At 35.7% G+C, this 18,001-nt stretch overlaps 1 protein-coding gene across 1 annotated transcript in view; it reads right to left on the bottom strand.

Annotated features, from left to right (window-relative positions):
- Positions 1 to 159: 159 nt before the first annotated feature.
- The window catches only part of LOC107668633 (netrin receptor UNC5C-like), a 98,596-nt gene continuing 80,754 nt past the window's right edge, over positions 160 to 18,001 (bottom strand). The window contains exons 2-3 of the mRNA XM_016460580.1: positions 1,119 to 1,346; positions 160 to 266 (exon numbers count right to left, since the gene is read on the bottom strand). Of these exons, the coding sequence (XP_016316066.1) occupies positions 160 to 266; positions 1,119 to 1,346 (335 nt within the window). The remainder of the gene's footprint in view (positions 267 to 1,118; positions 1,347 to 18,001) is intronic.

Below are 18,001 nucleotides of genomic sequence, written 5' to 3'. Positions count from 1 at the left end.
TATTCAATTATTTAATGTATGTGTTACATGATGTGTAAATTGTGAAACATTTTTTTATTTTTAAGTAAAACTCTATTTACTGTATTTACATTCAAACCTGACTGGCAACTGTTTTTTCCGTGTGAAACGTAGATAATGGAGAGAAATAGCAGTTGAGTTCTAGAGGTGCCAGCGGCTCATGATTCGCTGAATGTCGTCATCACAGGAAACGGCGGCGCTAAAGTAACGGGCAAAACATGCTAAAATGAGCTGAGAGACGCTCGACTCTACAGAGCGAGAGCAACAGAAATACAGATGAGACGCAAACGAGACAGAAGAGTTGAAAGTGACCTCCTGAAGTGCTCCGTAACTGCAGAGGACGCTCAGGACCGCCATGTCTCTCATGTTCCAGATCCTTCTGCCTCGAGTCCCACGAGTGATTGTCACCAAGGGTTTGTGTGAAAGAAGTGTGTCGGACAGAAGATCTGGGCATCAAAACCTCTGCCGTCTGGAGTCCTAATGATGTCCGTGTCCCAAAGGAACCCTTTCTATCGCGGGTTTACAGCCTTCTCTTTGCGGCCCTCGCAGATTAACAAGGCTGAGAAATTCCACTCTCATTACAGGCTGGAGGAAGGTGGGGGGCATCGTAAAAAATCTCCTCTGAATTATTCATTTGCTTGATTTTCTGACTTTAAGACCGACTTTTAGGGACGAGAGCTGCTGTGCATGCTAGACTTTCTCATTCACATTTGTGGGCTTTTCTCTTTGCTTTTCCCTTTAACCCATCCCAAAACACCCCGCTGGTACAGAAATGCGTTTACAAACTGGACTGACAAATGCATTCTGTTAAATAAATAAATATATTATATACGCCATCTCATTTCATCATAATATTTTATATAATAAATACATAAAATAAATTCATACTTTATTAACTTTTAAAAAGCAGTATTTATAATACAATGTTTAATAAATACACATTATTTTTAAAAATGTTAACATTTATATTGTTATAAATATAATAATATAATATTATGTAATATGAAATTAACAGTTCTAAAAATATATTATTATTTGAAACTTATTATAAAAACATATAATAGCATAATTAAAATCTAAACACTCTCGGCGGTACTAACCTGAGGTCTCGTCCACGCGCTCCTCCACTGTGTGCTCCTTCTGATGGACCCACTCGCTGTTGCACTTGAAGTAGATCTGCGTGGCCGGCGTGGCTTTGCAGTACAGGTTAACGGGCTTGTTCTTGACGATGTACGCCTCCTCCGGCTCCATCAGGAAGTGTGGGAGCGGCTCGGGCGGATCCGAGGGGAACGTCTCCGGGAGTTCACCCAATCCCAGATAGTCGTCATCTACAGAGGGAGGAGAAGATGAGAAGAAGTGAGTCTCAAACACATCAGGTGTTTTATAGAGATTGTTCATGTGTTTGCCCGCGAGGCTGTGAGCTACTGTTCGCGACAGCTAAAGAGAAACAGATCCAGATGCGCATCATGGAGAGACCGTAATCAAATGCAGGTTGTGCATGTAAGGAAAGAAATATATTCCAACAGGCATGAAAACAAAGGCACTTTGTTTTTTGCATTTCACTTCTGCTCTTGCTTGTGAACTAGTCCAGCTTATACTTTAAACTTGTTAGTGTGCACTGCAAATATCATTGTAAAAATTAATTGTACCTCATTTGTAAGTTGCTTTGGATAGACATGTCTGCTGAATGAATAAAAGTGGATAGACAGTCGAGTAGATCGGATAGACAGACAGACAGACAGATAGATAGATAGATAGATAGATAGATAGATAGATAGATAGATAGATAGATAGATAGTAAATTCCTTGTCCTCTCATTCGCATTCAATTTTAACATGTTGTAGGCAATTCATTTAAATTCAAACTTTGTATCTTATACTTATGAATCGTGCTGTATGTATTTGATCTTGTATGGCTAGAAGCGTTTGCGTTCACATACAGTATGTTTGGTTCCTGAGACTAAATATGTGAGATTTCATTTCCCACAAACCTGCGGCTGTCTTCTTCAACCGGGGGAATCTGGTTTATTTAATTCCACAGATATTTGTCTGCAGACGGGTAACCGTCCCCTGTAATTACACTTCGCTTTCATCAGAGCCCTGCCTCACTGGTGTCTTCCTCATCAAACACAAACCTATATTTATCTGATGCTGGCAGAGCGACGGGGCTCACGGAGAAAAGCAAACAGGAAGAGGCAATCGACATTCCCTTCGAGGACTATGAAACGGTACTTGAGACTGATTTGGCTTGATACGTCCCGTGTTTGCCGGTCACGTTCTAATATCTGCCCTCTGACTCCATGTCTCTCCACGAGAGGGAAGCGCAGAGGCGTTCGACACCTGCAAATACACTTTCTATTCTTAACAACCGGCCGCCAGACATCAATTATTTACACAGGAGTGAGAATAAATCTGGAGCGAGAGACAGAAAGGACAGCAGATTTTCGGCCACACCTCTGTGCCCTCGGCCGAACCGCGTCCAGACCTTGTCAGAACGTAACATTGACATCACATCAATATCAGCCACAATGTAACGGGCCTGTGTCTGAGTGCTGGGGGAACGAGGAGATGGAGGTGAACGGGTGAGACTGCATTAGCACATAGAGCCCCGGGGGATTCTGGGTAGAGTGTGGCTGCTTTCCATCACATGTAGGTCCTAAATCACACCTGCCTCTAATCACCTGCTAATTGAAGGGGAGCTGTAACCTCGGCTTGACCTTCTGCATGGGCCACCTGACACATCTATGAGTACACATGACCTACTGAACGGAACAACGGGAAGTTGAAGCCTTTTTCAAAAACTGTAACTACATTTAAACATTTATAAATTGTAATGTGCACAAGCGGCTATATGGTTGCAAGTAGGGCTGTCACGATTCCCCGATTCAATTCGAGTACTCGATTTAAAAAAAAATCCTCGATTGCATTTTGCCCGTGTCGAGTAATTGGCAAAATACCGGAAGTGGCGAGAATCCATGAAATGCATTATGAGACCGTTTTCCAAGGATGCATGATATATTAAACCCATTTAAAAATCATAATAAAGCATAATGCTATTGTGAATTCACAAACGCTACGATTCAGTTAAATAAATATATGCGCTGCGGGTTTAAAATGCGCTTTATTACGGCTCTGTTCACAGTAAATGCTGCTCCACACAAACTGTTATCATTTACATGCGTGGAGCATCTCAAACTCCATCTCTGCATATTGTTGTGTGTTTGGGTTTATTATAATGTTCATCTGGGAACAATGTGCATCAGATTTATAAAGTAAATCATTTATAAACTTACGCAAACACTGGAAAATACATCAATAACTTTCTCAATATGCTAACTGTTCATCGCGACTTCAAAATAAAAGCTCAAACCCTCGCTCTGAGTTACATGTTTTGATGTCCACATATTCAAGAAATTACAGTGGCTGCAGCATTTCTGTCATAAAGAAATGGCCAGATATTAAAGATTAAGTAGACATTTGAATTAAATGTTGTTTAATCAATTGTAAACAAGGATTAGATCGTACTGTAAAGTGTAAAAACAGTCGTCAGGCCGTTGGTGCCTCTGCAGGCATTTGATAGCCTATAATGCGTAATGTACATTAGCTCTATTGTTTATAATACATTCATTTTTACCAGTTTTGTTCAATAAAACCATATGATTACTTGCTTTTGATACTTTATTTGAATAATTATTATTGCCTCATTGATATTACGTATTTTAAGTCATTTTAAAGGCTATTGTTCACTTAGGTCTATTTTTATTACCACAAAAAAATGTATTATAATTATCCGATTACAAAAATCAAGCACTTGTAATTAGAGTATATTACATTTTATAATGCTTATAATCAGATTACAGTTACTTTTTTATGGATTACATTATTTTATGGGTTTACATTAAAAAAACATGGTTTAATGTAATGTTTAAAACATTTTATGATGTTGAAATCAAAAATGGAATATATTTTCTTTCGCTTTGCTTTTTTATATCAGAATTGTACATTTAATGGTAAGTTTAAAACAAGTTAGATAAAAAAAGTAATCTAAAAGTAGTCAGATTACATTACCTAAAATGAGTAACCTAGATTACGCTACTAACTACAGTTTTCATCATGTAATCTGTAATCAGTAACTACAATGTGTAAGTCATCTACCAAGCTTTCTGGGTGTGCTCTGGATGGTTTCTAGGTGTTTTCTTCCCGTCTGGAATGAAAAGAGTCCTACACCCTCAAGTATCTGTTATCTTCTGATTCTTCAGTGTGCGTTTGTGGGATTTTTCCACCTATTTTATCATCCAGCAGAGGAAAACCATAAAGCAGATTCACGTTTACTCAAACCCTTAAGCCTGAGCAGCAGTAATACTAACATTCGCCTCAGTGAGACCCACTAATTATTTATTGAACATTAGTGTATTTTGTGATATTGCTGCTGCTGTGTATTACTGCGATTTTACCAGTGATTTACCTCTCCACTTTGAGCCTGGGCCTAACTACACTCTTAACCATGGTAAAATCACTGCAACAGACAGCCTCTCGGGGCTTATTGCTTTCAGTCTATGAATGCGTATTGGCTCTCTTTAACAAAAATGAAAACACATGGTGCTGTACTTAAAAAAAAAAAAAAAAAAAAGCTGGCACAGGGCATTAACATTCGGTCTCTATAGGGCAGAGAGACGCAGCGCACCACAAAAACACAGGAAAAGCATTCAGAGAGCTTCCCATCGGACGGTATCTAAGCAAACCAGGGCAGGTTTATCAGTTCGACAATTAGCTGTGGACCAGAACCATGACCCGGTGTGACTGCCAGCCCTGCAGAGCATGATCACTATCTCAGTCACACACACATTCAGTCACACACACATGCATCCAAACACACACACTTGAACATTTCTTGAACGCTGTCCTCGTGCCAAACCACTGATGGTCATGTAAGCCTCTCAATGCTCACAGACACCAAGACGTCCCCGACTCCTGCCAGCGATCCAGACCTTGACCCAAAAACTGCCTCCTAGAATGGAGGAAACTGTGTGTCTCGCGGCAGACCTGAGAGATCAGACGGTGGCATGAAAGGCTTCGGCATGCCGTCCCCGCATGCAATCTCCAATTCATCAACCTCCACAGCAGCAGAAATAACAAATAAAAGAGGCTCTCTGGTGAAAAAGCTCTCGAGAAATGGAAAAACATGACAAAAAATGCCCTCACGCCAACAACCCACTGATTCACGATCTCTAGTGGACAAAAGAGACAGAAAACAGTTCACATTCACTCCAGCATCAAACCCACGACATAATGCAGCACATGCTGCGCCCATCAGCCCTGTCTGTCTATAAGGCAAAACCATTTATTTTTTCATGCACTGGTTAATTTTGAGATTTCAGCCTATTTTGCTTCCATAGCATGTCTTTTTAATGAACTGGGGAAAACATGGTAATGCCTATTTTTACCCTATTCATCTATTGTGTCTTGCCTTAAAGGAATAGTTCACCCAAAAATGAAAATTTGCTGAAAACGTTTGTTTGTTCATGGGAACTGATTTGGAGAAATGTAGCATTGCATCAGTGTCTCAGCAATGGATGCTCTGCAGTGAATGGGTGCCGTCAGAATGAGAGTCCAAACAGCTGATAAAAACATCACAATAATCCACAAATAATCCACAGCACTCCAGTCCATCAGTTACCATCTGGAGAAGACAAAAGCTAAAACTAATCGCGGAGCATCCATTGCTGAGACACTGATGCAATGCTACATTTCTCCAAATCTGATGAAGAAGCAAACTAATCTACATCTCAGATGGCCTGAGGATGAGCACATTTTCAGCCAATTTTCATTTTTGGGTGAACTATTCCAGGTTTTCTGGGCAGTCGACCCATAACAGTAGATTGGTTTTGTTCCAGTGGTCCGAGGGGCCCGTGTTGGGCTCCGCCCCGTCTGCATGCCATCACGCCAGGCTGCCATGCTTTGATGCTGGTGCTTGGGGATGTAATTTGAGTCACAGTTATCACAATCACATCTAGAAAACACAACCACACCTTCCCCTCGGAGAAACAGGCTTTCCACCGAATTAAAACTAAAGAAAAAAACAGGAATGAAAGGCTCTGACCTTGAATCATGTACATCCGTTAAGTTGCCGTCACAGGCTGAGCATCTTTTAATTGCATGTTTTTTAGCTTTAGCAGTCACACTGCACAGCCACCGCATGACCTTCGTCACCTCTGGAAACTAGAACAACACGCTTAAGGCAATTAGCGTTTCAATGTTTCATGAAATCACTCGCAGTAGAAGCCAGTTTTTACCCATGAATCTGCAATCCTTTAGCGTGATTTTAATCAGAAACCTCCCAAATTGCTTTCATATGAAGTGAGATTAAAATTTAATTTCATACGTTTCCACGGAGGATATAAGAATATGCAAAAGGGATCATATTATGCCATAGTACTATAATAACCAAAAGGCTTTTGTGAATATCAATCCACTTATGAATTTGGATTATGATGCTTATTTTATTGTTTACATAAATCAAATTAAAACAAATCTAGAGGGGTAAAATGGGTTTTGGCTTCACTTCACTTCACAACTAGATGCCAAGATGTTTTTTATTTGTCCAGTTAACGGCATCAAATCAACTAGTAACCAGGCAAGTTTAAGATTTTTTCAGCAGGAATATAAAGCATATTTTATGCATACATTTTGTTTGCAGCTATGAAATTAAATCAACTAGTTTATTTTATATGCAGGAATATTATGTTTTAATATACATGTTTTGTGCATTAATTTTGTGTCCAGTTAAGACCATCAAATCAGCTAGTATCAGGCAAGTTTCAGGTTTTCTTTTCTTTTTTTTTCCCCTGCAGAAATATGATGCATATTTTGTGCATAAATGAAACCGGAACACTTCTTTGAAAAGTAATAACCGTAGCATCATCGTGCCTCTCGATTTATAAAAGTACCACAAGATGCCCTACATTTGTAAATATTGAGAGTGCGATGCCATGAGAAACCGTAAAGTGCAAGCACATCTAATCCGCACTGGCATAATGCCGTATGACGCGCTCCGGAAACTGCAGCCCGAATGAAAGCTTGACTGTATGAACACAGAAAGAGATAGATGCAGGCAGCGAGCAGGAGAGAAGGTCAGCAAGTGAATATTCCAGCAAAAACTCTTCAATTGGATTTCTCCTGCTGGAATGCTTCATGAAAATGAAACCGCGCTCTCGTAAGCTCTGATATGAAAGCAGAGCAGCGCAGTGACCCGACAGATCACAGTGTAGAGCCGCATACGGCCCGCGTCTCCTACAGGTTCAGCTGCGCGAGGCTGGAATAGCAAAGACTTCTTATAGATGCACTGCATTGATTCGATTGGAGCAGTGTTATTTTAGTGCTATAGATTTCATTTTTAGTTTTAGTAATTTTATTCTGTGTTTTTGTAACTTTATTCGTTTTTTTAATGTCTATAAAGTTTTTATTTCAGTTTTAATTTTGTTATTTTAGTAGTTCAATTCAAATTTAAGTTCTCTTTAATTTTTTAGTAATTTTGTTGTGTTTGTAATTTTATTACTTTTTTTTATGTCTATAAAGTTTTTATTCATTTTTATTTAATTTGTAATTGTTATTTTAGTATTACAATTAGTATTACAATAATTTAAACTAATTGAAATTTTGCCGTGGAAACTAGATGAATTGCAATAAGTTTAAGTTCTCTTGTATTTTTATTAATTTTGTTGTGTTGCTATTTTATTACTTTGTTTTTTTTAATATGTCTACATAGATTTTTTATTTTTATTTAAATTTTAGTTTTAGTTATTTTAGTAATTAGTTGAAATAAAATAAGCTGAAATTAAATGTTTGTTTTTTCATTTTTTTAAGTAATTTTGTCATTTGTAATTTTATTACTTTTTGAGGTTTTTAATAAGTCTATATATTTTTTTTATTCATTTTTATTTCACTTTTAGTTTTAGTTATTTTAGTATTTCAACTTAAACTAAAATGTTTGCCTTGGCAACTAGCTGAAATAAAATAAGTTTAAGTTTTATTATATTTTTTAATAATTTTGTTATGTTTTTTTCTTACTTTGGGTTTTTAATACGTCTATATAGTTTTTTATTCATTTTTATTTCAGTTTTAGTTATTTTAGTACTTTAACTTAAACGTTTGCTTTGGCAACTAGCTAAAGTAAAATCTTTTTGCTAAAATAAAAGTTTTTCTTTTCTTTTCTTTTCTTTTCTTTTATTTTCTTTATATTTTTTGTCACGTTTGTTGTATGTTTGTAATTGTATTACTTTTAAGGGGTTTTATAAGTCCATATAACTTATATTTCAGCTTTAGTTTAACTTATTTTAGTACTTCAACTTAAATTAAACAAAATTTTGCCCTGGCAACTAGCTGAAAGAAAATATATATTTTTTATATTCTATTTCATTTCAGTTAATGTTTATTTTATTTTACGTAACAGACATGTTTTTTTTTTAATGGTTTTAGCTTTATTTAACAATAGCACCCCTGGTTTGGAGTTGCTGAAACTCAAGGAGGTCTTTATCCGCTCATCTAAAATATCAAAAGTCTCATCTCAACAGCAAGAGACACTAAAGATCTGCTTGAGGAACTCAATAACTCAAGGGAGCGGCTTCTTAAAATAAAGAGGTCGAGTCCTTTATAGCTTCACCACACGAGAGGACGGACTGTTTGAAAAGAAGTGCTGGATGCTGGATGCTGGATGCGGACAGGGAAGATAACCAGCTAAAACAAGTGTGATAACATTCATGTACCAGCCCTCTACGAACACCTTGGCAATTGAATCGCCATTGGCTAGTAAATTTTTTTGTTTACTCGCCAGACTGATAAATATATACATACACATATACATACACACACACATATACACACACACACAATACACATATACATATACACACACACACACACACATACATATACACACACATACATACATATACATACACATACACAAACATATACACATACGCACACATACATACACATACGTATATATACATATATATATATATATATCAGAAAAACCCAAAGACAACACAAGCCCCTGCATGTGCCGCCCGTGTGCTGCGAGCAGGCCATGTGTATCCAAACAATCCGCTCTGACAAGAGCTTGCTGGGAATAAATGATGTAGGAAGTGTCCTCGGAGCCTCTCGGTTCGGGTTCAGTGGGAAAGCATCTCCATCACCCACAGCCTGATTGTTTTTGTCAATTAACAGAGCTTCCCCAGAGCAGCGCGTGCCATGTTTAATGCAGATCGACACTGGATGTGTGTGAAATCCGCTGTCTCTGGGTAATGTGTGTTTTGACACGATTTTCCTGCATCTGAAGCGTTTCTGAAAGAAACTAGAGGAAAATATTGCAATAAAACCTTTTTGCCTTCAACAACTCACTGAAATGAAATGTTTAATATATTTTCAATAATTTTGTTGCGTGTATTATTGGGGCTTTTATTATGTCTATTTAGTTTTTTATTAATTTTATCTCATTTTAGTTTTAGTTTTTATTTTTTATTTTATTGATTCTGTTTGTAATTTTATTATTTTCTGGGATCTATACAATTTTCTTTAAATAATTTTAAATTCAGTTTTAGTTTTAGTTATTTTAGTAATGCAAGTTAAACAAAAAATGTTGCTTTGAAAATGACCAGAAACAAAAGTAAGTTTACGTTTCTTATATCTTCAGTAATTATGTTGTGTGTCTGCAATTGTATTACTTTTTGGGGTTTTAAATATGTATACGTAAAGTTTTAATTATGTTTTTTTATTTCATTTTAGTTTTTGTCTCAGTTATTTTAGTATTTAAATTAAACAAAATTTTGCCTTGGCAACTAGCTGAAATAAAATATATTTATGAGGCTTTTAAAAAATACTGTTTGTAATTTTTATTGTTTGTAATTTTATTACTTTTTAGGTGTTTTTAATACGTCTGTGGAGTTTTATTTCAAGTGTAATTGTATTTTAGTATTTCAAATTAAACTAAAATTTAAAAAAAAGTTAAGTTTGTGCAATTTTGTTACTTTTGGGTTTTTATTCATTTTTATTTCAGATTTAGTTTTAGTTATTTTAGTACTTCCAGTTAAACTAAACAATATTTAGCCTTGGTTTATTTTAGCACTTGTTTTGACATGATTTTCCAGCGTCTGAAGTGTTTCTGAAAGCGCATCCAGCACCTGCGGAGTCTAAACACCAGAGGAAAACATTGCAATAAAACTGCAAGCAATTGGCAAAGACAAAAGGGAGAAAAGCGTGCGTTTGAGCGCGTTCAAAACGGCATCGCCAGCACGCTGTCAAATCAAGAGAAAACATGAGGAGTTTGATGGAGCTGCTGGATGGAATAACATGATTTGAGGAAATGAATCCTTCAAGAGTGCGGGAGAGGCCTGATGTTTCTCCTAAAGCTCTGACGGAGTCAGCGTTTTGCCACGTTGCAAAAGAAATGATATTTGAACAGAGTCGTGAGTCTCAACTCAACGTGATCAGATCAGAATAGTGGGAAATAACACCAACACAATGAGCAGACAGCATCTTTCTACTGCACCGGCACACACTACAGTCCCAACAGTCTGATTCACATACTAATAACTCTCAAACGCACTACCTCAACCTAATGAAGGACTCTGTACATCTGTCCGAACGGCTACTGAATTCATTCCAGACTAACAGCAAATGAACCAACATCCAGGCAGACTGCAGAGCAATTCATCAGATTCAGCTAGTGAGTTTGAGAGTCATTTTGAGTCAGATTTCACTGTACTGTCTGTGTTTGCATACAGCCAGTGACGGCAATGCGGCTGACAGATGTGTTACACGACAACTAAGTGCCATCAAATACAACTGCATAAACGACTGACAGCAGATTTCCTGAATATAGTTAGTGTCACAGATTTAATTACACTGGTCCGGATCTGACAAACTGATTAAACTACTGGTGACATACTAATACTAACTCAGCATATTAATCTGGGCAAGTAAAAATTACCCATCATCTTTAACAGACACACAGTACCCAATATATACAGTATTATATCAACAGAATGAATGAATGAATTATTATTATTATTATTATTAAAAAGCAATTACCAATAAAACAATTAGCATTAAAAAAAATAAATGCATCAAATTACCAATGACTGACTTACATAAAAAATTACACATTACCTTTAAAAGATACACATTACCAAACGATTTTTATTGTTATATCCTATTTAACCATTTAGTAAATTTAAAATAAATAAATTGCATTTACCAATCAAAACTACATTTACATGAACAAAAATGAATGCATCAAACTACCAGTGACTGACTTACAGTAACTCTAAATATTAAGAAAAGATGTTCATTATTATATTTGTAATTTAACCATTTAAAACATTTAAATAAATAAATAAAATGTATTATTATTAAAAATAATTTTATTAATAAAACTGTATTAACATTAACCAAAAATAAAAAACATGTTATCAAACTACCAATGATTGCCTTACAGCAACACTAGATATAAAAATGATCTCCTATTAAATACGACCTTTAAAAGATACAGATATATGCAATTTAACCATTTATTATTATTATTATTAATCTTTGGCAAACAGCATTTAACAGATGATTTGTTTTAGTTCACAGTTTGGGGGCTTTAGTTGATGTGAATGTATTGATGAGGGTTTTTCTCCTGCAGAATCACAACGGTGTATGAATCAGCATGTGAGGCGCCGAGTATATCCTCTGCATATATTCTCAACATGTGTGATAGCAGCTGCTGACGCGCGGTGAAAGATAAGCTCGATTCTATCTGTGCGCGTCCAGATTTATGGTTCCCGAGAAAGCACTGTATGACCCTCAGCGTTGCTCCTCTTCCATCAGGAGAGAGTCAAGCGTGAACGCGGATGAACGCCGGCATAAATCCGCTCGCTCTCATCCTCCGCTTTTATTCCCGCTCTTCTCGCCTGCTGCACAGAGAGCAGGAACCATGTGTGATATAAGGTGTGGTAACTTCAAACGATGAGCCTGTCCTGCAGTGAAAGGGATTTCAGGACGTCAGGCACATGTTTATGAATGCATGATCATGCCGAACAGAAATAATAATGCCTTCATGAGCACCGGACTCCTTTTATCTGAAGTTTAGACTCGGGAGGGCCAGCATCATTAACGGATCGATCCGGAGGTGAAACATTTTCATTACCACCGAGAGAAATTAAAACGCATGAATTATTCAAGCAAAGCTGGAGTTCAGGAGGGAGGGACGAATAATTAGCATTTCAGTTCATTCTGCTCCTATCTAAACAACAACGAAAGCACACTTGATTTGACTCGTGTCTCTGTTGTGGGAATACTCAAGATAAGATTATGAAACAACTTCAGTAAGAAACGAATGAGCAGCAGATAAGTGACTGTGACCTCATTGTTTTACTCGCTCATTCCCGAAGCCTGGATTTTTTTTTAAAAATCATAAAATGTGTGTATTGTATTGTATGATAACCGCTTACAGCATATAATTACTTAACATAGTCTTACAGAACATCCATGACTCAATAATAATAATAATAATAATTAATTAATTAATTAATGTAATAGAAAATGTAATGTAATTAATAATAATAGAAAAATTATATTTAAAAATGACAAAGTAGTAAACTACAGTAAAACACTAATAATAATAAATAGAAAAATACAATTTAAAGTTAATACTGTAGCAAATTACAGTAAAACTGTAATAATAATTACTAAATAAATAAATAAAAATTACAATATTATGATAAATTCATAATTGTTAGAAAAAGAAAAAAATATGATTAATACAAAAATATATATTCAAAAACATATTAAGCATGTTTTACAAACTGACACTAAATGAACAAGAATTATACTGTATGATAACCGTTAACAGCAGGTGATTACCACTTAACTTCACCGATAGAAAGTGTGACTGAATAAAATAATAATAAATACATAAATTATAATTAATAATAAGACAATAATACTTACAGGATAATAAAATAATGGTCAACTTTAGTTAAATGTAATAATATAATAATTATGAATAATGAGAAAAAATAAATAATTACTGTGATTAATAATAACTAGACAAATTATTAAAAAAATATTAGGTATGTTTTACAAATTGTTCGTCACTAAATAAACAAGAATTATATGTAATTTTAAACATTTTTTATTCACTATGTTCAATAAACAGCGATATTTACCAACTTTTATTTCTAACTAAAACTAAAACATTTAAATATATGAAAGAGGAGAGCAGATAAGTGACTGTCCTCCTTGTTTTACTCGCTCTTTCTCTAAGCCTGGATGAAAAAAAACACACTGAGTCTGTGTGTGTGTGTGTGTGTGTGTGTGTGTGTGTGTGAGAGAGAGAGAGAGAGAGAGAGAGTGTGAGTGTGTGCGTGTGCGTACTGTATGATAACCGCTAACAGCAGGTGATTACTGCTTAACTTCACAGACAGAAAGTGTTGACTGAAGGAAACACACAGTCATTTCATTCTTTCTAGGTCAGAACATGAAGAATCGCAGGAAAACACAGTTGCCATGACATTCACTTCAGCCGAATCAAAGGAGGATGAACCGCTTCATCCGCGCGGGATCGCACAAAAACACGGCTTCTCCTCCACTCAACATCTGACAACTGCATTCAGATTAGGGCTGCACGATAAATCGACTGACGAGCTGCGCAAAAAATCGTGCGAATATGAACGTGGTTTTGCGCAACTCGTCAGTGAACAACGGCTCTGTGTAGTTAATGCTGCTCAATGTGAAAGCCCGCAGGTGATGGAGATTTACCACTGATTACAGAACCGGCTTTTCTGACAAGATGTGCGTTAAATATCGCATGCGATTTATCGTGCAGCCCTAATTCAGATCATTATATATTCCTCACTGTGTGAGTCCAGGCTTTACATAAACACCTCATATGCTATATAAACCTATCACAAACATCTCATTATGTTGCTACTTCAATTAATAATCAACCACCATGGACGTTTGATTCAGGTGTTCTGGGTAACAGGACACAAAAGCAGCTGCCCTCTTCCCTTCAGGTCTGCCAAGATCATGACCTTCTGCTGTAAGCACGCATAACGTACACTGCCGCTCAAAAGTTTGGGATCAGTAGGATTTTTATTGTTTTTTAAAGAAGTCTCTTCTGCTCATCAAGGCTGCATTTATTTGATCAGAAATACAGAAAAAACAGTAATATTGTGAAATATTATTGCAATTTAAAATAATGGTTTTCTATCTTAATATACTTTAAAATATAATTTATTCCTGTGATGCAAAGCTGGATTTTCAGCATCATTACTCCAGTCTTCAGTGTCACATCTTTCAGAAATCATTCTAACATGCTGATTCATAATCAATGACTGAAACTGTTGTGCTGCTTCATATTTTTTTTGGAACCGGTGATACTTTTGTCAGGATTTTTTGATGAATAAAAAGTTAAAAAGAACAGCATTTATTTAAAATAGAAATCTTTTGTAACAATAGAAGTCTTTACTATCACTTTGTATCAATTTAACACATCCTTGCTGAATAAAAGTATTAATTTCTTTTAAAAAAGAAAGAAAATCTACTGACCCCAAACTTTTAAACAGTAGTGTATATTGTTAGAAAGGATTTCTATTTTAAATAAATGCTGTTCTTTTTAACTTTTTATTCATCAAAGAATCCTGACAAAAGTATCACAGGTTCCAAAAAAATATGAAGCAGAAACAGTTTCAACACTTATAATAAATCAGCATATTAGAATGATTTCTGAAGGATGTGTCACTGAAGACTGGAGTAATGATGCTGAAAATTCAGCTTTGATCACAGAAATAAATTATATTTTAAAGTGTATTAAGATAGAAACCCGTTATTTTAAATTGTAATAATATTTCACAATATTACTGTTTTTTCTGTATTTTTGATCAAATAAATGCAGCCTTGATGAGCAGAAGAGACTTCTTTAAAAAAATAAAAAATCCTACTGATCCCAAACTCTTGAGTGGTAGTGTATATGAACGCTGCTGACCCGCACTGCTCTGAACAATCACTCCAGTACCGACCCGAGCGAGCGAGCGGGCCAGTCGAGAGCGTTTGACGCTGTACTGATCAGCGTGAGTGAGCGAGCGGAGCTGCAGGAGACGAGGGCAGACGGAGGACAGATGCTCCGCTGGATCTGAACTTCATTTCTGCACCTATCTGAGACCTGCTGCTTCCATATGAGATTCAGCACAGTCAGACTGAGAAATACTGAGATCTATGTCAAACACATTCATGTATCCCACTCTGAAATCACTCTTCTTTTTAATTAATTATTCTTTTTCCATTACATCCACTGTAGACAAACGGATTCAAAATGTTTCAATGTAAGAAGCAAAATACAGAAATGTAAGTAAATAATAATAATAATAATACTTAAAAAATAATTAAAAAAGATTCATATTAATTTACTATATTCTTCCTTAAGTAAATAATATTAATAATAATAAGAAGAAAATAATTAATAATAAATAAATGATTGCTAATAAAAATACTGTAAATAAATAAAATGTTAAAATTAATAATAAATAGAAAAATCGTTATTTAAAAATATTATTAGGTATGTTTTCCAAAATGTTTGTCACTAAATGAGCAAGAATAATACAATTTAATTTTAAATATTATTATATTATGTAACGAAGTGATATTTACCAACATCTATTTCTAACTAAAATTAAAAATTCCAATATATGAAAAACACCACACACAAACAGAAACTCATGTTATGAATTAAAGATTTGTATTGATTCAAGGACAGTTTGAACTGATTTACTAAAATTAACTGAATTAAGCAACTCTAATATTGTTTAAAGTTTAATCAGAGACGCTATTAAAACGCTCTCTAACCCACCGGTCATGAAAGAAACGGTCTAATTACAGTCGATATGAAACTTAAGAGCCAAATAAAAGGTGCATTAAAACCACTGCGCTATCCCTGACTGAACTTATCCCACAGACTTTGTGAATGTAAATGCATAATGTAGCCATATACTGTATATTGGCGAGTGTTTCACAGCTAACTCTCATTCTTCCAGTATCTGAAATCTCCATTCGGAGCGCAGACGGCACAAGGCCACATTCCTCTCTTATCACCATGGGAAATGATAAGTTCAGCACACAGAGAAAAATTAATTCCCAGGGCGTCATGGAAACCAAACCACCAGCCAAAGGCGAGTGCAGACCCAAAACTACAGGAATATGGCGATGCTGCTCCAAAAACCATGTTGAGATGGACTACAAGGCCAAAAATGCATAAAGGACGACATTCTTCGCTTTTCAAAGAATGTTTTCTGTGGTTTCAATCGAACTGCCAATGTAAAACACACACAGAGAGAGAGATTTAGGAAGCACAGAGAAAGTCTCTCGTCCATCTGTCTCTCTCTTTCTCCGGATAAAAAGCCATTTTGTTGGTTGATTGGAGAATGATGCTGCTACTTAGAGAGCAGCTCCATCAGCTGAAGGAGCGGAGGAGACGGCGAGGGCTTCCTCCCCAGGGTGCAGTTGGGCTGATGGGTGAGCTGTCAAATGCTCCATTGTCCAAATTACCCAGCAAGCATGGTGTCACCGCCAGGGACTAATTTACAGCGGCACGGCAGCATCGCTCTCCCGGCGCAGAGAGGAGAGGCGGTTTCTGAGAGCGCTTCAAACGCGGCTAACGGTAGTTATTGCACTTCGCTGTGAATAAGAGACGCAGTTTCTCACGGGCTCACAAATCACTCAAGCGCATGTCAATCAATCTGTGAGTCACAACCTTCCTAAAACACAATATTCAAAGCCCCCTGCACATGTACGACAACAGATTTTCAATATTTCTGCTATTATGACAAAATCAAACTATTTTTAGTTACAGAAACTGGAAGTTCTGATCAGTTTAATTAACTGTGATTCATTTTGTGATTCCAGAAGATTGAAGAACTGCATGTTCTTCAATAAAAAAAAATAAAAGAAAACAGTAGTAATCCAAGTAGGAAAAAAATAAATATTGATAACAAAAATTTAGAGTTAGATTCATTTTATATATTAAAAATTATTCAATATTCATTAATTGTTAAATATTAAGTAACACAGGTTTAACAAATATCTAATATGTATTATTGTTTATTTATTAAATTATAAATATTACAAATAATTTAATTAATTAAAATTAATATTTAATGTATTTTAAATACTTTTAACAGAAGTTGGGAGCATTGATATATTCAATTTAATTTTGAATTTTAATTAGATTTTTAATTATGTGTACATTTTGATTTAATTATTTTATATATTACATTAATTTAACATGAATTATTATTAATGTAGTATTCATTATTAAATATTACAATAACACTGGTTCGCTTGTCAATACATATTAAATGTTAAATGTTATTTAATAAATTATAATTTAATAATAATGATGATGCTAATAATAATATGCTTAACATAAATATATACACAAGTTATTTATTTAAGCATATATATGTGTATTTATATTAAATAATATTACATTTTGTCTCAGATATTTCTCCTAAAATTTCTTAGACATAAATAGAATAAAAATGAATAAATCTTTAACAGAGTAAGACTCTAAAGCTATTCAATTCATATGGAATAATTTGTTATTGGGCGCGCTCAAATTGTCTCAAATCTGAGACACATGTGAGATCACTGGGCTTTTTTCCTGAGGAGAATCATCTGAGAAGCAGCATCTTCACTCATTAGGGTTGAGAAGAAACAGCTGAGACATTCACTTGATTTCTGATTTCTGTAGAGACAGAGTTTTCGGGGGTCAAGGTGCCAATCAGAGCTGGCTTCTCACTGTACTTCATGTCACACGTGTCACGGGCGGGCAGAGGAGCCCTTGCTGACCCTCACGCTGAGCCCGTCAGCGCCACACATGATAATTGGCCGGAGACGAATGCGGTCACACCCTGACCTCCACCGTCCAGCAGCTCGTTACCGCC

This window comes from Sinocyclocheilus anshuiensis, unplaced genomic scaffold (assembly GCF_001515605.1).
Source record: "Sinocyclocheilus anshuiensis isolate Anshui unplaced genomic scaffold, SAMN03320099.WGS_v1.1 scaffold116, whole genome shotgun sequence".
In the NCBI taxonomy this organism is placed as follows: domain Eukaryota; kingdom Metazoa; phylum Chordata; class Actinopteri; order Cypriniformes; family Cyprinidae; genus Sinocyclocheilus; species Sinocyclocheilus anshuiensis.
The sequence above is the reverse complement of the archived record's forward strand: the minus strand, read 5'-3'. Positions and strand labels throughout refer to the sequence as shown.